Raw genomic sequence first — 17,817 nt, forward strand, 5'->3', positions numbered from 1 at the left:
CTAGCCGAAATCAAGAGGAACCAAATTGTGCTGGAAGATTTACAGGGGAGGCGTTGTTGTGGTCTGGACTGGATCAGGTGACCCACAGGGAGGACTTTCCTGACATAAGCCCTGAGCACCAAACCATGAGGAGATTTGTCACCAAGGAAGAGAGCTGAGCAGATATGCACAGAGACACCACAGAGATCAGCATGACAGGCCTCAGTGGGAAGTTTGCACCACCCAGGTGCCTGTCGTTATCTGGCAGGGTCTGGATTCCCCACAGGAGACCTCCAAGTATCGCCTATGTTGGTCAGAGCCAGGATCTGAGCTCTGCGCTGGTCAAGCCTCCAAGGCCCGACGTCGCCTGTTAAAAGCCAAGGCCTAGTCCTCTCCACCCTGAGCATAAGATACTTTCGCCGACTTAAGCCGAGAAGATCCGTGAGGATCGCGAATGAGTCCCGCAGGCGATTGCAGAGAAAGAGTGAGTGAACAGGGCCGTCACTTCCAGCTATCTTCCATCGGGGTTGGCTAGGATTAGGGTCTCAGGTTGGGAGGGGGCCAGTTGGTGCATGGTAGGCTTAACGGGCTTTGATAGACTACTCAGAAAGACTTACAGCCTAGTGGGAAAACCCAGTGACCCCCACTAGGGCAGAGCTTCCGAGAGAACTTACATGGTGAATCCCATGACTGGGCGCACTATCTTTTGTGAAAAAGAACATCAACGTTAACTAGTGAAAGACATTTTGTTATTTTAAACTAATTGTTATTCTTTTTAATGTTGATTTGCATACTTAATAACAGTAACTGTTTAATGTTGTGCTGTATAAAAATAGAATTCGATCAATCCCTGACCGTTTCCTGCCTTTGATCTCCTGCATTATATGACCTCTAAATAATTCAACAAAGCCATTAATGTTGAAACCGCTGGCAACAAAAGTGAGGACACCCTTAAGGGAAAATGGTCAAATTGTGCCCAATAATCATTTTACTTTCCCGGTGTCTTGTGACTCAGTGTTGCAAGGTGTGAATGGGGAGCAGGTGTGTTAAATTTGGTGTCATAGCTCTCACACACTCATACTGGTCACTGGAAGTTCAACATGGCTCCTCATGACAAAGAACTCTGAAGATCTGAAAAAAAAAATTTGTTGCTGTACATAAAGAGGCTCCCCCTGAGGAAGTGGTCCCGTGCGGCCACGAAACGCGCGTTGGGGTGTCCTCCACGCCAGTCTTCCCACCCGGTTTTGTATAGGTGAGTGTTAGTACTCTTTTCACTGGTGCATCATAGGATCTTACTACTGGGTCCCCACTTGAGCGGTGCAGCCCGGTCCTAAAGGTGCTACCATGCACCTATTGTGTGTTTCCTTTTGCCCGATTACATCCCTAGTTTTGGGGGGCAGCATCATGATTTACTGACCTGCCTTTACACTGGTTTTATATCTGGGGGAGTGTGGGAGATGGGGGCTTATATCAGCGTTGTCGGGCATTCATCCTGTGTTTTAGCCATTCATTACTGTTACTTGTAAAGTATTTACCTATGTACTATTTAATAAATTAAAGGTTCTTTTGATTAAATCATTGCTCTATATCCTCCTCTTTGCGCTTATGTACATAAAGATAGTCTAGGCTATAAGAGGATTGCCAACGCCCTGAAACTGAGCTGCAGCAATGTGGCAAAGACCTTACAGCGGTTTAACAAGACAGGTTCCACTCAGAACTGACCTCCATGATCGACCAAGGAAGTGGAGTACATGTGCTCAGCGTCATATATGAATGCTGCCAACATTGCTGCAGAGGATAAATGGGTGGGGTGGTCAACCTGTCAGTGCTCAGACCATACGACATACACTGCATCAAATTTATCTGCATGGCTGTTGTCCTAGAAGGAAGCCTCTTCTAACAATGATGCACAAGAAAGACCACAAACATTTTGCTGAAGAGAAGCAGACTAAGGACATGGGTTCCTGAAACCACGTACTGTGGTCTGATGAGACCAAGATAAATTTATTTGGTTCAGATGGTGTCAAGCGTGTGTAGAGTCAACCGAGTGAGGAGTGTAAAGACAAGTGTGTCCTGCCTACAGTCAAGCATGGTGGTGGGAGTGTCATGGTGTGGGGCTGCATGAGTGTTGCTGACTTTGGGGAGCTACAGTTCATTGAGGGAACCATGAATGCTAACATACTGTGACCTACTGAAGCGGAGCATGATCCCCTCCCTTTGGAAACTGGGCTGCAGGCCAGTATTCTAAAATGATAATGACCCCAAACACATCTCCAAGATCACCACTACTTTGCTAAAGAAACTGAGGGTAAAAGTGCTGGACTGGCCAAGCGTGTCTCCAGACCTAAGCCCTATTGAGCATCTGTGGGGCATCCTCAAATGGAAGGTGGAGGAGTGCAAGGTCTCTATCATCCACCAGCTCCGTGAGCTCATCATTGAGGAGTGATGAGGATTCAAGTGGCAACCTGTGAAGTCCTAGTAAACACCATGTCCAAGAAAGTTAAGGCTGAGCTTGAAAATAATGGAGGCCACACAAAATACTGACACTGAGCACAATTTGGCCATTTTCACTTAGGGGTGGATTCACTTTTGTTGCCAGCGGTTTAGACATCAGTGGCTGTGTTGAGTCATTTAGAGGGCACACCAAATTTACAATAATGCAAGCTTTACACTGACTACTTCGCAATGCATCAAAGTGTCAGATCTTCTGGGTTGATGAGAGGTGGACTCACTGTTGTGACATACTGATGGAAAGATAAATATTATACACATATACATTTACACACACTGTATGTATATACATAAAGTTAAGCTTAACAGTTTACATACCCCAGCAGAAGTTTTGCTTTATTGGCCTTTTTTCAGAGAATATGAATGATAACACCCAAACTAGTTCTCCACTCATTGTTAGTGGTTGGGTGAAGCCATTTATTGTCAAACTACTGTGTTTTCTCTTTTAAAATCATAATGACAACCAAAACATCCAAATGACCCTGATCAAACCATCACATACCCCATTTCTTAATACCCTGTATTGTCCCCTCTAACATCAATGACAGCTTGAAGTCTTTTGCGGTAGTTGCGGATGAGGTTCTTTATTTTCTCAGATGGTAAAGCTGCCCACTCTTCTTGGCAAAAAACCTCCAGCTCCTCTAAATTCCTGGGATGTCTAGCATGAGCTGCACGCTTTAGATCTCCCCAGAGTGGCTCAATGATATTGAGGTCAGGAGACAGATGGTCACTCCAGAACCTTCACTTTGATCTGCTGTAGCCCATGATAGGTCGACTTGATCATTGTCATGTTGGAACGTCCAAGTACGTCCCATGCGCTGCTTTCAGGCTGACGAGTGCAAATTTGCCTCCAGTATTTGCCGATAACATGCTGCACTCATCTTTCCTTTAACTTTGACCAAGTTTCCTGTGCCTTTGTAGATCACACATACGCAAAACACCAGCGATCCACCTCCGTGCTTTACAGTAGGAATGGTGCTCCTTTCATCCTAGGCCTTGTTGACCTCTCTCCAAATGTAACGTTTATGGTTGTGCCCAAAAAGTTCAATTTTGGTCTCATCACTCCAAATTACCTTGTTCCAGAAGTATTGAGGCTTGTCTGTACTGTTTTGAGTATTGCAGGCGGGATACTTTGTGGCATTTGCGCAGTAATGGCTTTCTTCTGGCAACTCGACCATGCAGCCCATTTTTCTTAAGTGCCTCCTTATTTTGTGCATCTTGAACAGCTGCCACACTGCTAGTTTTCAGAGAGTCTGGTATTTCAGCTGATATTAGTTTTTCTTTGCATCCCGAACAATTTTCCTGGCAGTTATGGACATTTTTGTTGGTCTACCAGACCATGGTTTTGTTTTTAGAGCCCCTGATTTTCCATTTGTTAATCACAGTTTGAATGCTGCTGACTGGCATTATCAATTCCTTGGATATCTTTTTGTATCCCTTTCCGGTTTTATATAGTTCAACTACTTTTTCCCGTAGATCCGTTGACAATTCTTTTGCTTTCCCCATGACTCACAATCCAGAAATGTCAGTGGCTGGATGAAAGTCTGTCTGGATCCCAGAAACTCGCTCAGCTTTTATGCCCACACACTGATTATAAGCAAACAGGTCACAGGTGAGGATGTTGGCTTTAGTAGCCATTCAAACCCATTTGTGTCAACTTCTGTGCATGTTATCAGGCAAAAATCACAAGGGTATGTGAACTTTTGATCAGGGTCATTTGGTTGTTTTGGGTTGTCATTATGATTTAAAAAGAAAAAACAGTAGCTTGACAAAAAATGGCTTCACCCAACCACTAACCATGAGTGAAAAGAAAGTTTTGGTGTTATTCATATTCTCTGAAAAAAGGCCAAGAAAGCAAAAACTCTGCTGGGTATGTTAACTTTTGAGCACAACTGTGTGCATGTGTGCGTAGGTATATATATATATATATATATATATATATGATTTTTATTTTTTTTTGTATACTCTATATACAGCTCTGGTAAAAATTAGGAGACCACTGCAAAATGTTCAGTTTGTCTGATTTTTCTCTTTATAGGTATATTTTTTTTTTAGTAAAATGTAAATTGTTCTTTTATTCTATAAACTTCTGACAACATGTCTCCAAATTTCCAAAAGATAAATTTTGGTCAAAACTTAAAAAAGAGAAGAAAGCGTTCAGAAATCAATATTTGGAGGAATAACCATGATTTTTAATCACAGCTTTCATGCGTCTTGGCATGCTTTCCACCAGTCTTTCACACGGCTTCTGGTGCAAAAATTGAAGCAGTCCTTAACTGTTTGATGCCTTGTGACTATCCATCATCCTCTTGATTACATTCCAGAGTTTTTCAATGGGGTTCAGGTCTGGAGATTGGGCGGCCCATGACAGGGTTTTGATGTGGTGGTCTGTTAATTTTTGCCAGAGCTGTTTTTTATATATATTTTTTTATATAATATATACATTTGAGTTCTTTTTAATTTTTCATGGCGAGATTACATTTTATTGATACCACTTTGAAATGCATGTTTTACCATGCTTTTTGTTACAGTTTTAGTTTAGGTTAGGGGAGGAGTCTCAAAAAACAGCAATTCTGACTTTTTGATATTTTTCTCTCTCTACAGTACTTAACATAAGGGATAATTACTTTATATTGTGATCATTAGATCACACTTTTAGGATGTGGGGATAAAAAAAAATGCAGATGTCATGTAGATTGATAGCCAAGTCCCCACTATAATAATAATAATTTTATTTATATAGCACCAACATATTCCACAGCGTAACTATTGCGTAACTATGGAAAGTTGGCAGTTAATCAGCATGACATTGGCAGCCACACTATCGATAGAGAAGCCCGGAAGAGGAAGAGCTGCTCTGTTGATGTGAAGAAGCAGAATCGCCGACTGGGCAGTCCATGAACGCTCTCAGTCTGCAGCAGGCAGAAAAGGTAGATAGTTAACTAGCTGTCTGTCAGTTCTTAGCCCAAAATGAAAAAAAATAAATAAACAGAATCATCCCAGAAAACTTATTTACAGTCTACTCAATAAAGGTTATTTCTCTGTTTAACTTTATGCCTAATAAGTTTTCTAGTATACTTACTTGTTTAGCAACAGCTGAAAACTTCATGACATGCAGCGTCTCATCATAGGTAGAAGCGCACTGATTGATATTCACAATCATACAGGCTTTTCCCTTCCCACAGAAAAAAGGCTGAAACAATCTGGTGAGTTTACTTTCCCTGAATGGGACATAGCTCGCTTTCCTGGAGGTAAAGAGAATGCAGAATAGGAATACAAATCTATATATAATGGGTGAGTAACACCACCATATCCAATTGCCAAGTATATGTCCCTTCTAGCCCCGTATGGTTATATGTGCTCACATACGTACTTTGGGTTCTGGCTATGCTTCAGGGCTGCAATGCATTTACCAAGGATGAGGAGCGAGTTGTTTATATTTCCAGCTTCTTTCAGTCGGTCACCGACAGTTTGAGTTTTATTACAACGCTCAGATCCTGCCAAGTCACACAAAGACATCCTGCACAGGGGCAAAGAAGACACTTGTCTCAGAAGCCTCAAATACTTAAAAGCTTTTGAGCTCTGTTCAGACCTGCTGCCGTACCGGCAATCAAAAACCATGCATGGACAGTAAAACGCTGACGTGTGAAGCTCGTCTAACTGCTGTGGTGGTGAAGTAATAAATCTCTCCATTTTAAAAAGGAGCAACCTTTACAGCATCAAAAACAACATACATTTTCACTTACTCGGACACTCCGAGGACACTGGGGTCATCACCATGGCTTAATTGGAGAAGTCGAATGGTAAAAATACTGTGACTAAAACAAAATAAAGATATACATAAAAAATATTAGTCTACATCACCAGTCAAACACACAGCAATATAGACACGACATTAGCAAATTAGATCTTTCATTTGCCACTAAAAACTCACACGAATTCTGCAAGATATTCCCAGAATCATCTTGTAGGAATTTTACAGAAAACACAGCGGCTTGCGAAAGTATTCACCCCTCCATCCCTCAGAGCATTTTTCATGTTTGGCTGCCTCACAACCTGGAATTTTACTTTATTTAGGGTTTATATCAGTTCAAGTAAAGAATATGCCTACTACTGTGAACAACATATGGTTTTCTTATTATTGTGAAGCAACCAACAAATATAGCAAAATAAACGAAAACTGAAATGAGCATAACTAGTTACCTCCCTAAAGACGGTACTTCGTTTGCGGCCATTACAGCTGCAAGTTGCTTTGCATAAGTCTCAATGAGCTTTCCACATCTTACCACTGGGATTTTTATCCATTTCTTGAGGTAAACCTGCTACAGCTCCTTCAAGTTTGTTTCCACTGGTGAACAGCAATCTATCTTCAAGTCTGTCCACAGATTCTCAATTGGATTAAGGTCTGGGCTTTGAATAGGCCTCACTGAAACATTTCCATGTTTACCCTTAAAACAATTGAGTGTTGCTTTAGCAGTATGTTTTGGGTCATTGTCTTGTTGGAAGGTGAATCTCCATCTCAGTCTAAATCTCAAGTCACAAACAGGTTTTGCTCAATGTCCCTGTATTGTGCACCATCCATTTTCTGCTCGACTCAGACCATTTTCCCTGTCCTTGCTGCTGAAAACATTCCCACAATATTTTGTTGCCGCCACCATGTTTCACTGTGGGGATGGTGTTCTTGAGGTGATGAAGTGTGTTGGTTTAGCGACAGACATAGCGTCTACCTTGTTGGACAATAAGTTCAAGTTTGGTCTCATCTGACCACAGCAACCTCCTCCATACATTTGGGGAGTCTCCAACATGTCTTTTGGCAAACTCAAAACAAGTCTTACAATTTGTGTGTGTAAGTAAAGGCTTTTTTCTGCCCCTTCTTCCATAAAGGTCACTTCTATGAAGTGTATGGCTTATTGTGGTCGTATGGACAGATACTCAGTCTTTGCTTGGGAACTATAGTCTACTGCTCCTTTAGGGTTACCTTTGGTCTCTGTGCTGCCTCTCTGATTAATGAACTCCTTGCTAATGCCGAGAGCTTTGGGGGGCAGCCCTCTCTTGGCATGTATGTTGTGGTACTAACATTTGATGATACTGGATAGATAATTGATGGTGCTCTGGGGCATTAGAGATTAAGATTTTTTTTTTTTATAACAACCTAGAGCTTTATGTCTACAAAACTTTGTCCCTGACTTGTTTGGAGATCTCTGTGGTCTTTATGATGATGTTTGGTTAGTGGTACCTCTTGTTTAATAGTGTTACAACCTCTGTGGCCTTTCAGAAAATGTGTGTATATACTGACAGACCATGTGACACTTAGATTGCACACAGGTGGGCTTCCTGATACTAAGCATGTGACTTATGAAGGTAATTGCTTGCACCAGGAAGTTTTAAGGGCTTCATAGCAAAAGGGACGAATACATATGCCCATGACAATTTTTAGTTATTTGATCACATAAATTTAATTTATGCCTACTTTTTTTCACTGCTGAAGCATCACACACAAATTAGATTACAAAAATATTTAAACACAGGTTGTAATGTAACAAAATGGGTAAAAAGCTAAGGGGTGTGAATACTAGTGATGAGTGAATATACTCGTTACTCGAGATTTCTCGAGCATGCTCGGGTGTCCTCCGAGTATTTTTTAGTGCTCGGAGATTTAGTTTTTATTGCCGCAGCTGAATGATTTACATCTGTTAGCCAGCATAAGTACATGTGGGGGTTGCCTGGTTGCTAGGGAATCCCCACATGTACTTATGCTGGCTAACAGATGTAAATCATTCAGCTGCGGCAATAAAAACTAAATCTCCGAGCACTAAAAAATACTCGGAGGACCCCTGAGCATGCTCGAGAAATCTCAAGTAACGAGTATATTCACTCATCACTAGTGAATACTTTCGTAAACCATGGTAGGTTTTATTCCTGATCTCACCCAGGTTCAACTGAGGGATTTATGAGGTGCAGCTTAGCCAGAGATTGCAGCTTGAAAGTATTCTTAAACTGGCCATACACTCTAGATGGCTGTTGGAAGAATTATGCTGCGGACAGACCTCAGCCAGCTCTGCCCCTAATGCTTGTTTGTTCTCTATGAGAAAGTGACTGATTAACAAGTCGGGCTGTGGCATATCTCAGGGAGAACACTACAATTGGCAGTCTGAAATCGGACATGTGCGATTGACACGTCTCCCGACCATCAGTCGGCCTACGCCCCGATACACAGACAGTCGTCGAAACCATTAGATATTGGCAGGTTCAGCCAACTTAAGTCTAATGTATATGGGGGCCGTTAGTCTCTTATTGTAGGCAATGGCATGGGAAGGCAAAGGCAAATGGTCTTAAAAAGGACCCGTCAACATTTCATAAATAGCCTGTTTTTGTTCCCCTGAGTATTGCATGTTTTTTTTCCCCTATTAAAATCTGCCAAACAGTACCAGAGATACAAGTCTTTTTGCCTAGTACAAATGTTTATGGCCTTTACCAAGGGGGCATTGGTCTAACGATTTCTAGAAGCGGGTCTTAAGTTGCTCCGTATTAACCTATGAGCAACACCCCCTTGGAAAAGTCCAAAAATAAGCACTCCATAAAGAAACCCTTATCTTTTGAACTGTACGATTAATTTAAATAAACAAAAAAATAACACTATGACCCAGGGAGAAGTGAAAATTAGATAAGGGCAAAAACTGGTCACTTTAGACCCAGTCACAGGTCTATTTAAATCTATGCCAATCATAGCCTTGTGTAATAATGCAGAGGAACAAACCAACTATAATACTAAAACACACAAATACACAATATATTGATATTGGCCGAATCCCTTATATCGAGGAGTTTGGCTAGTCACATTTTTGCAGACAATACTTGGACATGGTAAACTAGCATAAGTGTTTAATGTCGAAATAGGGTTGTTAAGAATACTTAAAATCCTTTATTCTGCCAGATTTATGAGTGTGAAAAGGAAGGTGGAGGTGGTGGGGGAGTTAATGGCTTAAACAGAAAAGTATTGATTGATTAGAAAAAAAAAAAAAAAAAAAGACATAACATCCTATCACATGCTCAAATTACCGTATATCAGATGGGTTCACTTTGTGACCCTAACATACAGTACTGTGCTATACAACCTTCTGTTCCAAGGGGAGGGGGCTGCAGTGTGTATTATAAGCTGCAACAGAGCCTAAAATATGAAAAGAAGGTCTGCAGCAGTGGAGATTTTATTGAACAAATATATAGAACAATAGAACATAAATGTAGAGGCAAGAGCCCAGCCAAACAATCCACAAGTCTTGATGGGGTCTTACCTCCTACTGGACTGCTGATTCATTTTGGTTGATGCTAAACTTCGATTCTTGTTGCCGAGTTGCAGAATTTTACATGCCTCCTCTGTGCTCGTGATATTAAACCACTTCAAATCTAAAAAAAAAAAAAAAAAAAAGTTAAAATACATTTTCCATCTATAAGTGACTCACTCAACAAAGTCTAAATCTTTCTAGAAAGCACCTCTTTGTAGAAAAAATAAATAAAGTTCGGCTTTATAGACTACTAGCTGAAGAGCCCGGCGTTGCCTGGGCATAGTAAATATCTGTGGTTAGTTATAGCACCTCACTTCTTTTATTTTCCCATCACGCCTCTCATTTTCCCCCTCACTCCTCTCATTCCCTCCTAACACTTGTCATTTCGACCTCACATCTGTCATTTTCCGATCACTCCACTATTTTCCCTCACTCCTCTCATTTTGCACTCACACCTTTTCATTTTCACCTCACACCTCTCATTTTCCCCTCAGTATATACAGGTTTGTCATCTCCCTTATATATAGTATACACCTGTATGTCATCTCCTGTATATAGTATATACCTGTATGTCATCTCCCCTGTATATAGTATATACCTGTATGTTATCTCCCCCGTAAATAGTATATACCTGCTGTATGTCATCTCCTCCTGTATATAGTATATATCTGTATGTCATCTCTGTATACAGTATATACCTGTATGTCATCTCTTCCTGTATATAGTACATACCTGCGTGTCATCTCCTCCTATATAGTATATACCTGTATGTCATCTCCTCCTGTATATTGTATATACCTGCAAGTCATCTCCTCCTGTATATAGTATATACCTGTGTGTCATCTGCTCCTGTATATAGTATATACCTGTGTGTCATCTCCCCTGTATATAGTATGTACCTTTATGTCATCTCCTCCTGTATATAGTATATATCTTTGTGTCATCTCCTCCTGTATTAGACCTCGTTCACACGTTATTTGGTCAGTATTTTTACCTCAGTATTTGTAAGCTAAATTGGCAGCCTGATAAATCCCCAGCCAACAGGAAGCTCTCCCCCCTGGCAGTATATTAGCTCATACACATAATAGACAGGTCATGTGACTGACAGCTGCCATATATATGGTACATTTGTTGCTCTTGTAGTTTGTCTGCTTATTAATCAGATTTTTATTTTTGAAGGATACCAGACTTGTGTGTGTTTTAGGGCGAGTTTCATGTGTCAAGTTGTGTGTGTTGTGTTGAGTGTGGCGATATGCATGTAGCGACTTTTGTAAGATGAGTTTTGTGTAGCAACATGCGTGTAGCAATCTTTTGTGAGATGAGTTTTGTGTGACGACATGCTTGTAGCAACTTTTTGTGTGTCGAGTTGCATGTGACAGGTTAGTGTAGCAAGTTGTGTGCAGCAAGTTTTGCGCATGGCGAGTTTCATGTGTGGTGCGTTTTGAGAATGTGTAAGTTTTGTATGAGGCAACTTTTGCATGTGTTGCAACTTTTGTGCATGTGGCAATTTTTCCGTGTGTACAAGTTTTGCGTGTGGCGAGTTTTCCATGAGGTAAGTTTTGCACGTGTGGCGAGTTTTGCATGAGCCTAGTTTTGCATGAGACAAGTTTTGCATGTAGCGAATTTTGAGCGTGGTGAGTTTTGAGTGGCGACTTTTGTGTTTCGACTTTTATGTGGCAAGGTTGGTGTATGTGTGGTGAAATGTGTGCTGAGGGTGGTATATGTGTTCAAGCACGTGGTAGTGTGTGGCGCATTTTGTGTGTATTCATATCCCCATGTGTGGTGAGTATCCCATGTCAGGGCCCTAGCTTACACTGTGTTCCAAATTATTATGCAAATAATATTTCCTCATATTTACTCTAAATTACCTATCTGAATTGCAGTCATTGTTATTTTCCAGTCATCTACTATTCTCGTATAATTGCAATGTTTTGGAACAAACTGCCTATGAAAACAGTATCTTTTTAAAAAAAATAAACACTCAAAATGCATGTTCCAAATTATTATGCACAGCAGAGTTTTCAACCTTTTGTTTTATTTTGAACAAAAAAATGGTCAATTGTGAAGTTATAAGCATTATCAGCTTATTACAAAATGAAATCAAACAGTTTTCATGTGAAAACTTTATTCTAGGTGATGTTACATTTGCACATAGGACCCCTTGTTGGAAAGAAGCTTCTGAACTCTCTTATGTATTGAATTTGTCAGTTTTTGGATGGTTTCTGCTTCAATTGTTTTGCATGTGGACAGAATTCCCTCCCAGAGCTGTTGCTTAGATGTGAACTGCCTCCCACCATCATAGACACTCCTTTTGATGATGCTCCAGAGGTTCTCAATGGGGTTGAGGTCAGGGGAAGATGGTGGCCACACCATAGGTTTGTCCTCTTTTATGTCCATAGCAGCCAGAGATGCAGATGTGTTTTTTGCAGCATGAGACGGTGCATTATCATGCATGAAAATGATCTTGCTGCGGTAAGCACAGTTCTTCCTCTTGAACCATGGCAGGAAGTGTTGTTTTAGAAATTCCACATAGATTATGGAGTTCATCTTTACCCCTTCAGGGATCATAAAGTGGCCGACAATCTCTCTCCCCATGATTCCAGCCCAAAACATTTCTCCACCACCTCCTTGTTGGCGCCTTAGCCGTGTTTTCATGGGGTGTCCATCAACCAGCCATCATCCACTCCATCCATCTGGACCATAGAGCGTTGCACAGCACTCATCGGTGAACAAAACAGTTTGGAAGTCAGTCTTCATGTATCGTTTGGCCCACTGGAGCCGTTTCTGCTTGTGTGCAGTGGATAGAGGTGGTCGACAGGATGGCTTATGCACAGCTGAAAACCTCTGAAGGACCCTGCATCTTGTTGTTCTGTGGACGTTGGAGGCACCAGCAGCTTCAAAAACTTGTCTGCTGCTATGACAAGGCATTTTTGCAGCTGCTCTTTTAACCTTACGCAATTGCCTGTTGGAAAGAGTCCTCAATTTTTACTTATCAGCACGCACACGTGTGTGCTGGGAATCAGCTACATACTTCTTGATTGTGCGATGATCACGATGAAGTGTCTTGGCAATGTTGATTGTAGTCATGCCTTGACCTAAATACTCCAACAATTTGCTGCTTCTCAGCAGCCGACACATCCTTTTTCTTTCCCATTTTGGCAAAAAATATAGGCTGCTTAATAATGTGGAACAGCCTTCTTAAATAGTCTTGCCTTTATTTGGACAAACCGGCCAAACTAATGTGCACAGGTATCTGCAATTGCTTTCAGTGATATAAAGAGCCCTGACACACATCACCATCAATGAGTTTAAATGACAAACAAAACAATTCTAACCTTATCACTCCTGAACTCTTTGTGCATAATAATTTGGAACACAGTGTAGAAACTGTACGGTATACACTCATTGGCGCCATCGCTCTCATTCTTTAAGTCCCCCTTGTTCACATCTGGCAGCTGTCAATTTGCCTCCAACACTTTCCCTTTCACTTTATCCCCCATTATGTGGATCAGGGCAAAATTGTTTGGTGAATTGGAACGCGCAGGGTTAACATTTCGCCTTACAACATAGCCTATGACGCTCTCGGGGTCCAGACGTGTGACTGTGCAAAATTTTGTGGCTGTAGCTGTGACGGTGCAGATGCCAATCCCGGACATACACAAATACATACATACACACACACACACATTCAACTTTATATATTAGATTGACAAAGTCTATGACTTCAACTTTGTTGGCAGCACCGGGGATCAATGGGCAACTGAATGGACTCACATCCATCATATATTTATGGTATATTCTACTGTTTGGTCATAAATAGAGTTGAACAAATCTCCAAAAATTCTTCTCCTATTATACTCTTGTTGGCCCTCCCAATGCCACCACTGCAGCTCTCTGCCTTGTCCTCCAATCAGTCCTCTTCAGTCATCTTGTTCTGGAACTTTGGCACTACTGATTAGGTCCCTCACAGTCACAAGACCATGTGGATCTTAGGCTACTTTCACACTAGCGTCGTGCACTGCACATCGCTATGCGACGTTGCAGCGCACCGTTGCTAGCGGTGTAAGCGCCGCACAACGGGGGCAGCGGATGCTGTTTTTCCACGCATCCGCTGCCCCATTGTGAGGTGCGGGGAGGAGGGGGTGGAGTTCCGGCCGCGCATGCTCAGTCGGAATTGCTGCACACAACGCACAAAAAAAAAAAGTTACATGTAACTTTTTTTGTGCCGACGGTCCGACACAACACGACGCAACCGTCGCATGACGGTTGCGACGTGTGGCATTGCGTCGCACTGCGTCGCTAATGCTATTCTATGGAGAAAAAACACATCCTGCAAGCAATTTTGCAGGATGCGTTTTTTCTGCAAAACGACGCATAGCGACGTGCAGTGCACGACGCTAGTGTGAAAGTAGCCTTAGTCAGCAATTGTGATTATGGAAGACCAGTAACAATGAAAAAGCCAAAGAATCAGAGGACGGGACAGAGCAAGAGAATGGTTAGGGAGAGGGCCAAGGAGAGTTAAATATTTTACTGTAAGCCTCTCCCAGGTGTTATCTTGTAATCTAGCAAAATACAGCTAGCTGGATACAGTTTTCCAAAAAAAGGTTAAATTTATAGCTAAATTAATTTGCTCATCTGCATTCATAAATATTCAACCCCCCTAAAAAACAGCAGATGTAGAGAATTACCTTTCACATAGGATGTGCCTAACTGGTCATCACAGATCTTCAATGCTGCCCTCTTTTGGTTCTTTGATGTGGGGAACTGGTCCAGTAGGTCATACACATACTCATTGTAGATTTCAAAGAAGGACACCCAAGCGGAGAACTGTCTTTGTTCATTACCACCTAGAAATAGGTCAGAAGATTAAAGGGATAGAGCTGAAAATTTCCAGCAGTATTGAGGAAGAATCACAAAATCGAAATGGCTCAATATGTAAGAATATAGCCAAGCGTGTAATCCACCTTGATCATCAGGTAAGGCGTCTTCACACACCAGACTTCTCAGATTCCCAGTATTTAGAACAGTTTTCATACTATCCTGGAACAAAACAACCAAGCTTTATTAGCAACGGCTATGGGTTATATTTTACTGGAAAGTGAGTCATAAGGAGTTAAAGTGTTTAATTGCTACTGAATTCAGAGGTATCAGTGACAAAACATCCAATGTTCTTGCATAATTGCTCCACCTCCAAAATATAGATCTGTTCTAATATCCTGTTTATAGGAAGATAAACATCCACCTTGTAGACATCACAGTAACAGGCAATCCCTAAACTTTAAGTTACCAAGTACAGACAGACCTCCTTTATGCTTGAAAGGAGAGACGCTTTCATGGCTTCTTCTTGCCTTACTTGAGCAGCATCCAGCATCATAACGTCATTACCAAGATAAGGCTTCAGATTCATCTTTACGTAATGCCGCCCTTTCATATGATCAAAGACCACATCCAGTGATCTGGGCAGAATACCTCCATCTTTTGGTGTTCCTAAGGGATGAAATAATTCTTTGTGACTGATCAATCCATCTCCATACCAAAAGATTTAATATTCCACAATATACAAAATGACCATTTAAAAAGGTGTTGATTGGCTGCAGTTGTCATGTCACCCACACAGCCCTACTTCGCGAGGATTTCCATAAGGGCACTGAACTGATTTAGCTGGAGTTGTCCTGTAATGGAGACCCCTCTAACATTTTGCAGGTTCAGGAGCGTTTAAGGCCTAATATTGTGATTTAAACAGCCTATGTTATTTTATAAAACCCTAAAATAAGCCCTCATTTGACTAGATCCACATTATAAGAGATTGGGACCACACTAAAACCATCTAAAATCAAACAAAATCCTAAATTAAACTCAGGAGAGAAAGAATCCCCAGATTTAGTAAAAAGACTATTGAACAAAATACAAACATAGTAGAGCAAGACAAAGCAGGTCAAATAATGGGACATTAATTATCCAGAATATATAGCAGCAGCCGTTAGTAACAGTAAATTAATATTGTAATTACATATATAGACACAAATACAGTTAGGTCCACCACCTGTATGGAGACCGCATGTTTACTTCACAGCAAAACCTTCCAAATACAAGCACCACACCTCAAATCAACTCCAGGCCTTTTATCTGCTTAATTGAGAATGACATAACAGACAGATTGCCCACACCTGTCCATGAAATAGCCTTGGAGTCAATTGTCCAATTACTTTTGGTCCCTTTAAAAAATAGGGTGGCCCATGTTAAGGAGCTGAAACTCCTAAACCCTTCAACCAATTTTAATGTGGATACCCTCAAATGAAAGTCTGAACTTCAACTGCATCTGAATTGTTTTGTTTAAAATTCATTGTGGTAATGTCTATAACCAAAATTAGAAAAAATGTTGTCTGTCCAAATATATATGGACCTAACTGTAGATAGATTGTAGATATAGATCTTATTATTCATGAAGGCCTCGTGGTACATACACTAAATGAGGAGTAGGAGTCTCATGAACAATGGAAATAGCCACAAAGACTCAACAAGGTCCTGGGTGTATAAGAGTAACATGGCTGTTATACATTTTTATTTTGATCTTATATAAACAAAGATATAAAAAAAATAAGTTGCATCCAAATAAAAAAAAATAATTGAAATGAATTAGACTAAAACACTGACAGTATCCGTGTGACTCCTGCCTCCAAGAGGTCATACTAGATTAGATACCTTGTATTGTAAAGGTTTTCCCAGCATTCGTGACACCATAAGTGAAGACAAGTCCATTTTGCCCATTGGCAAATGAGACCACCAGATCCTTCATCGTGCCTTCAAAAAAATCTGCCTGTGTTGTGTCCTCGCCGAAGATCTGCAAAATAAAGAACATTTTTCAGATACATATGTAGTCAAATATCCATCACTGATCTGGTAAGAGTAGTGGAAGTACGTACCCTTGTGAAAGTAAACTTGTGCACCGACTGCCCAATGCCGCGCTCACAGTTTTTCATTGTAGAGGAGTCTTTAGGAGCATGTAGTGACACAACCTCGGCGTTCTCAACAGTCACACAATCCTAAAAAAACAGACAATGACATGATACAGAAAACCCATCTACATTTCTGAGACAAGAGATGACAGTTAGTGCTCAAAATTCCATGGAGAACCAACTCCTTTCTGGAGAACATCTGTCTGCCTCTAGCTCCCTCTCCTTCCCCTCTATGGACTTTTGAAAGCACCTCCTCATCTCCTATCTCAGTAATGGGAACATTGTCATCGTTGAATACAAATTTTAGCCATCAGTTGAAAGTGAATGATCAGTCCAGGAGAAGAAAGAACAGATCTCTCTGATGAGATATATTACAAAGTTCTTAATTTTCATGGATACCATTCATTTATGTAAAATGGTGGTTACTCTTCAGTGGTCTACAAACATATTCAATTCCAAACCACAAATCATACAAGGTCCGATCATTTCCTAAAGATTCTAAGTCAGTGCTCGGACCTGGTATGACTTGTGGGTTTGGAATTGAGTAACCATTAAAGAGTAACCATCATTTTATTTATTATTACATACATGAATAGTACACACGAAAATTTGGAATTTTGTAAGGCTTAGAACACACATTTGGGCTTTTAGACTTGGTTAAAGGGTTTGTCCAGAATTAAATCTATAACCTGTGTTATAGCAGACACCACCTGTCAAAGTGTTGTGTGTGATATTGCAGCTCATCAAGACCTACGTCAATCAAGCTGAGCTGCTGAACCCAACAACCTGGGATTCATTAGAGAGCAGTCACACTGGAAACATTAAGATTTCCCCCAAAAAATGGCTCAATCAAACCAGTCAAGGTGCAAAAAGCCGGTATAAACTGAGCTCAGCAAAAAGAAATGAAGCCAACCTGAGATTCATGGTTACTAAGTTCTGCCTTTGAAAAAGGTCGCACTCGCAAAAACACCTTCAGTGGATGTGAAGCCTGGGAGCTCTGCGAAACACGGAGAGACAAAAAAATTATATAAGTGAACATATTCAATACACCGGATATTCTTGTGAACACATTCATCATTAAAACAGAC

At 40.9% G+C, this 17,817-nt stretch overlaps 1 protein-coding gene across 1 annotated transcript in view; it reads right to left on the reverse strand.

The window, feature by feature from the left end:
* The window catches only part of LOC143781249 (kinesin-like protein KIF20A), a 61,634-nt gene that overhangs the window by 41,148 nt on the left and 2,669 nt on the right, over positions 1 to 17,817 (reverse strand). Inside the window, exons 3-12 of the mRNA XM_077267737.1 lie at positions 17,643 to 17,726; positions 16,697 to 16,816; positions 16,476 to 16,614; positions 15,076 to 15,260; positions 14,738 to 14,813; positions 14,462 to 14,620; positions 9,783 to 9,894; positions 6,237 to 6,308; positions 5,864 to 6,010; positions 5,573 to 5,735 (exon numbers count right to left, since the gene is read on the reverse strand). Of these exons, the coding sequence (XP_077123852.1) occupies positions 5,573 to 5,735; positions 5,864 to 6,010; positions 6,237 to 6,308; positions 9,783 to 9,894; positions 14,462 to 14,620; positions 14,738 to 14,813; positions 15,076 to 15,260; positions 16,476 to 16,614; positions 16,697 to 16,816; positions 17,643 to 17,726 (1,257 nt within the window). The remainder of the gene's footprint in view (positions 1 to 5,572; positions 5,736 to 5,863; positions 6,011 to 6,236; positions 6,309 to 9,782; positions 9,895 to 14,461; positions 14,621 to 14,737; positions 14,814 to 15,075; positions 15,261 to 16,475; positions 16,615 to 16,696; positions 16,817 to 17,642; positions 17,727 to 17,817) is intronic.

Source organism: Ranitomeya variabilis, chromosome 6 (assembly GCF_051348905.1).
Source record: "Ranitomeya variabilis isolate aRanVar5 chromosome 6, aRanVar5.hap1, whole genome shotgun sequence".
Classification (NCBI taxonomy): Eukaryota; Metazoa; Chordata; class Amphibia; order Anura; family Dendrobatidae; genus Ranitomeya; species Ranitomeya variabilis.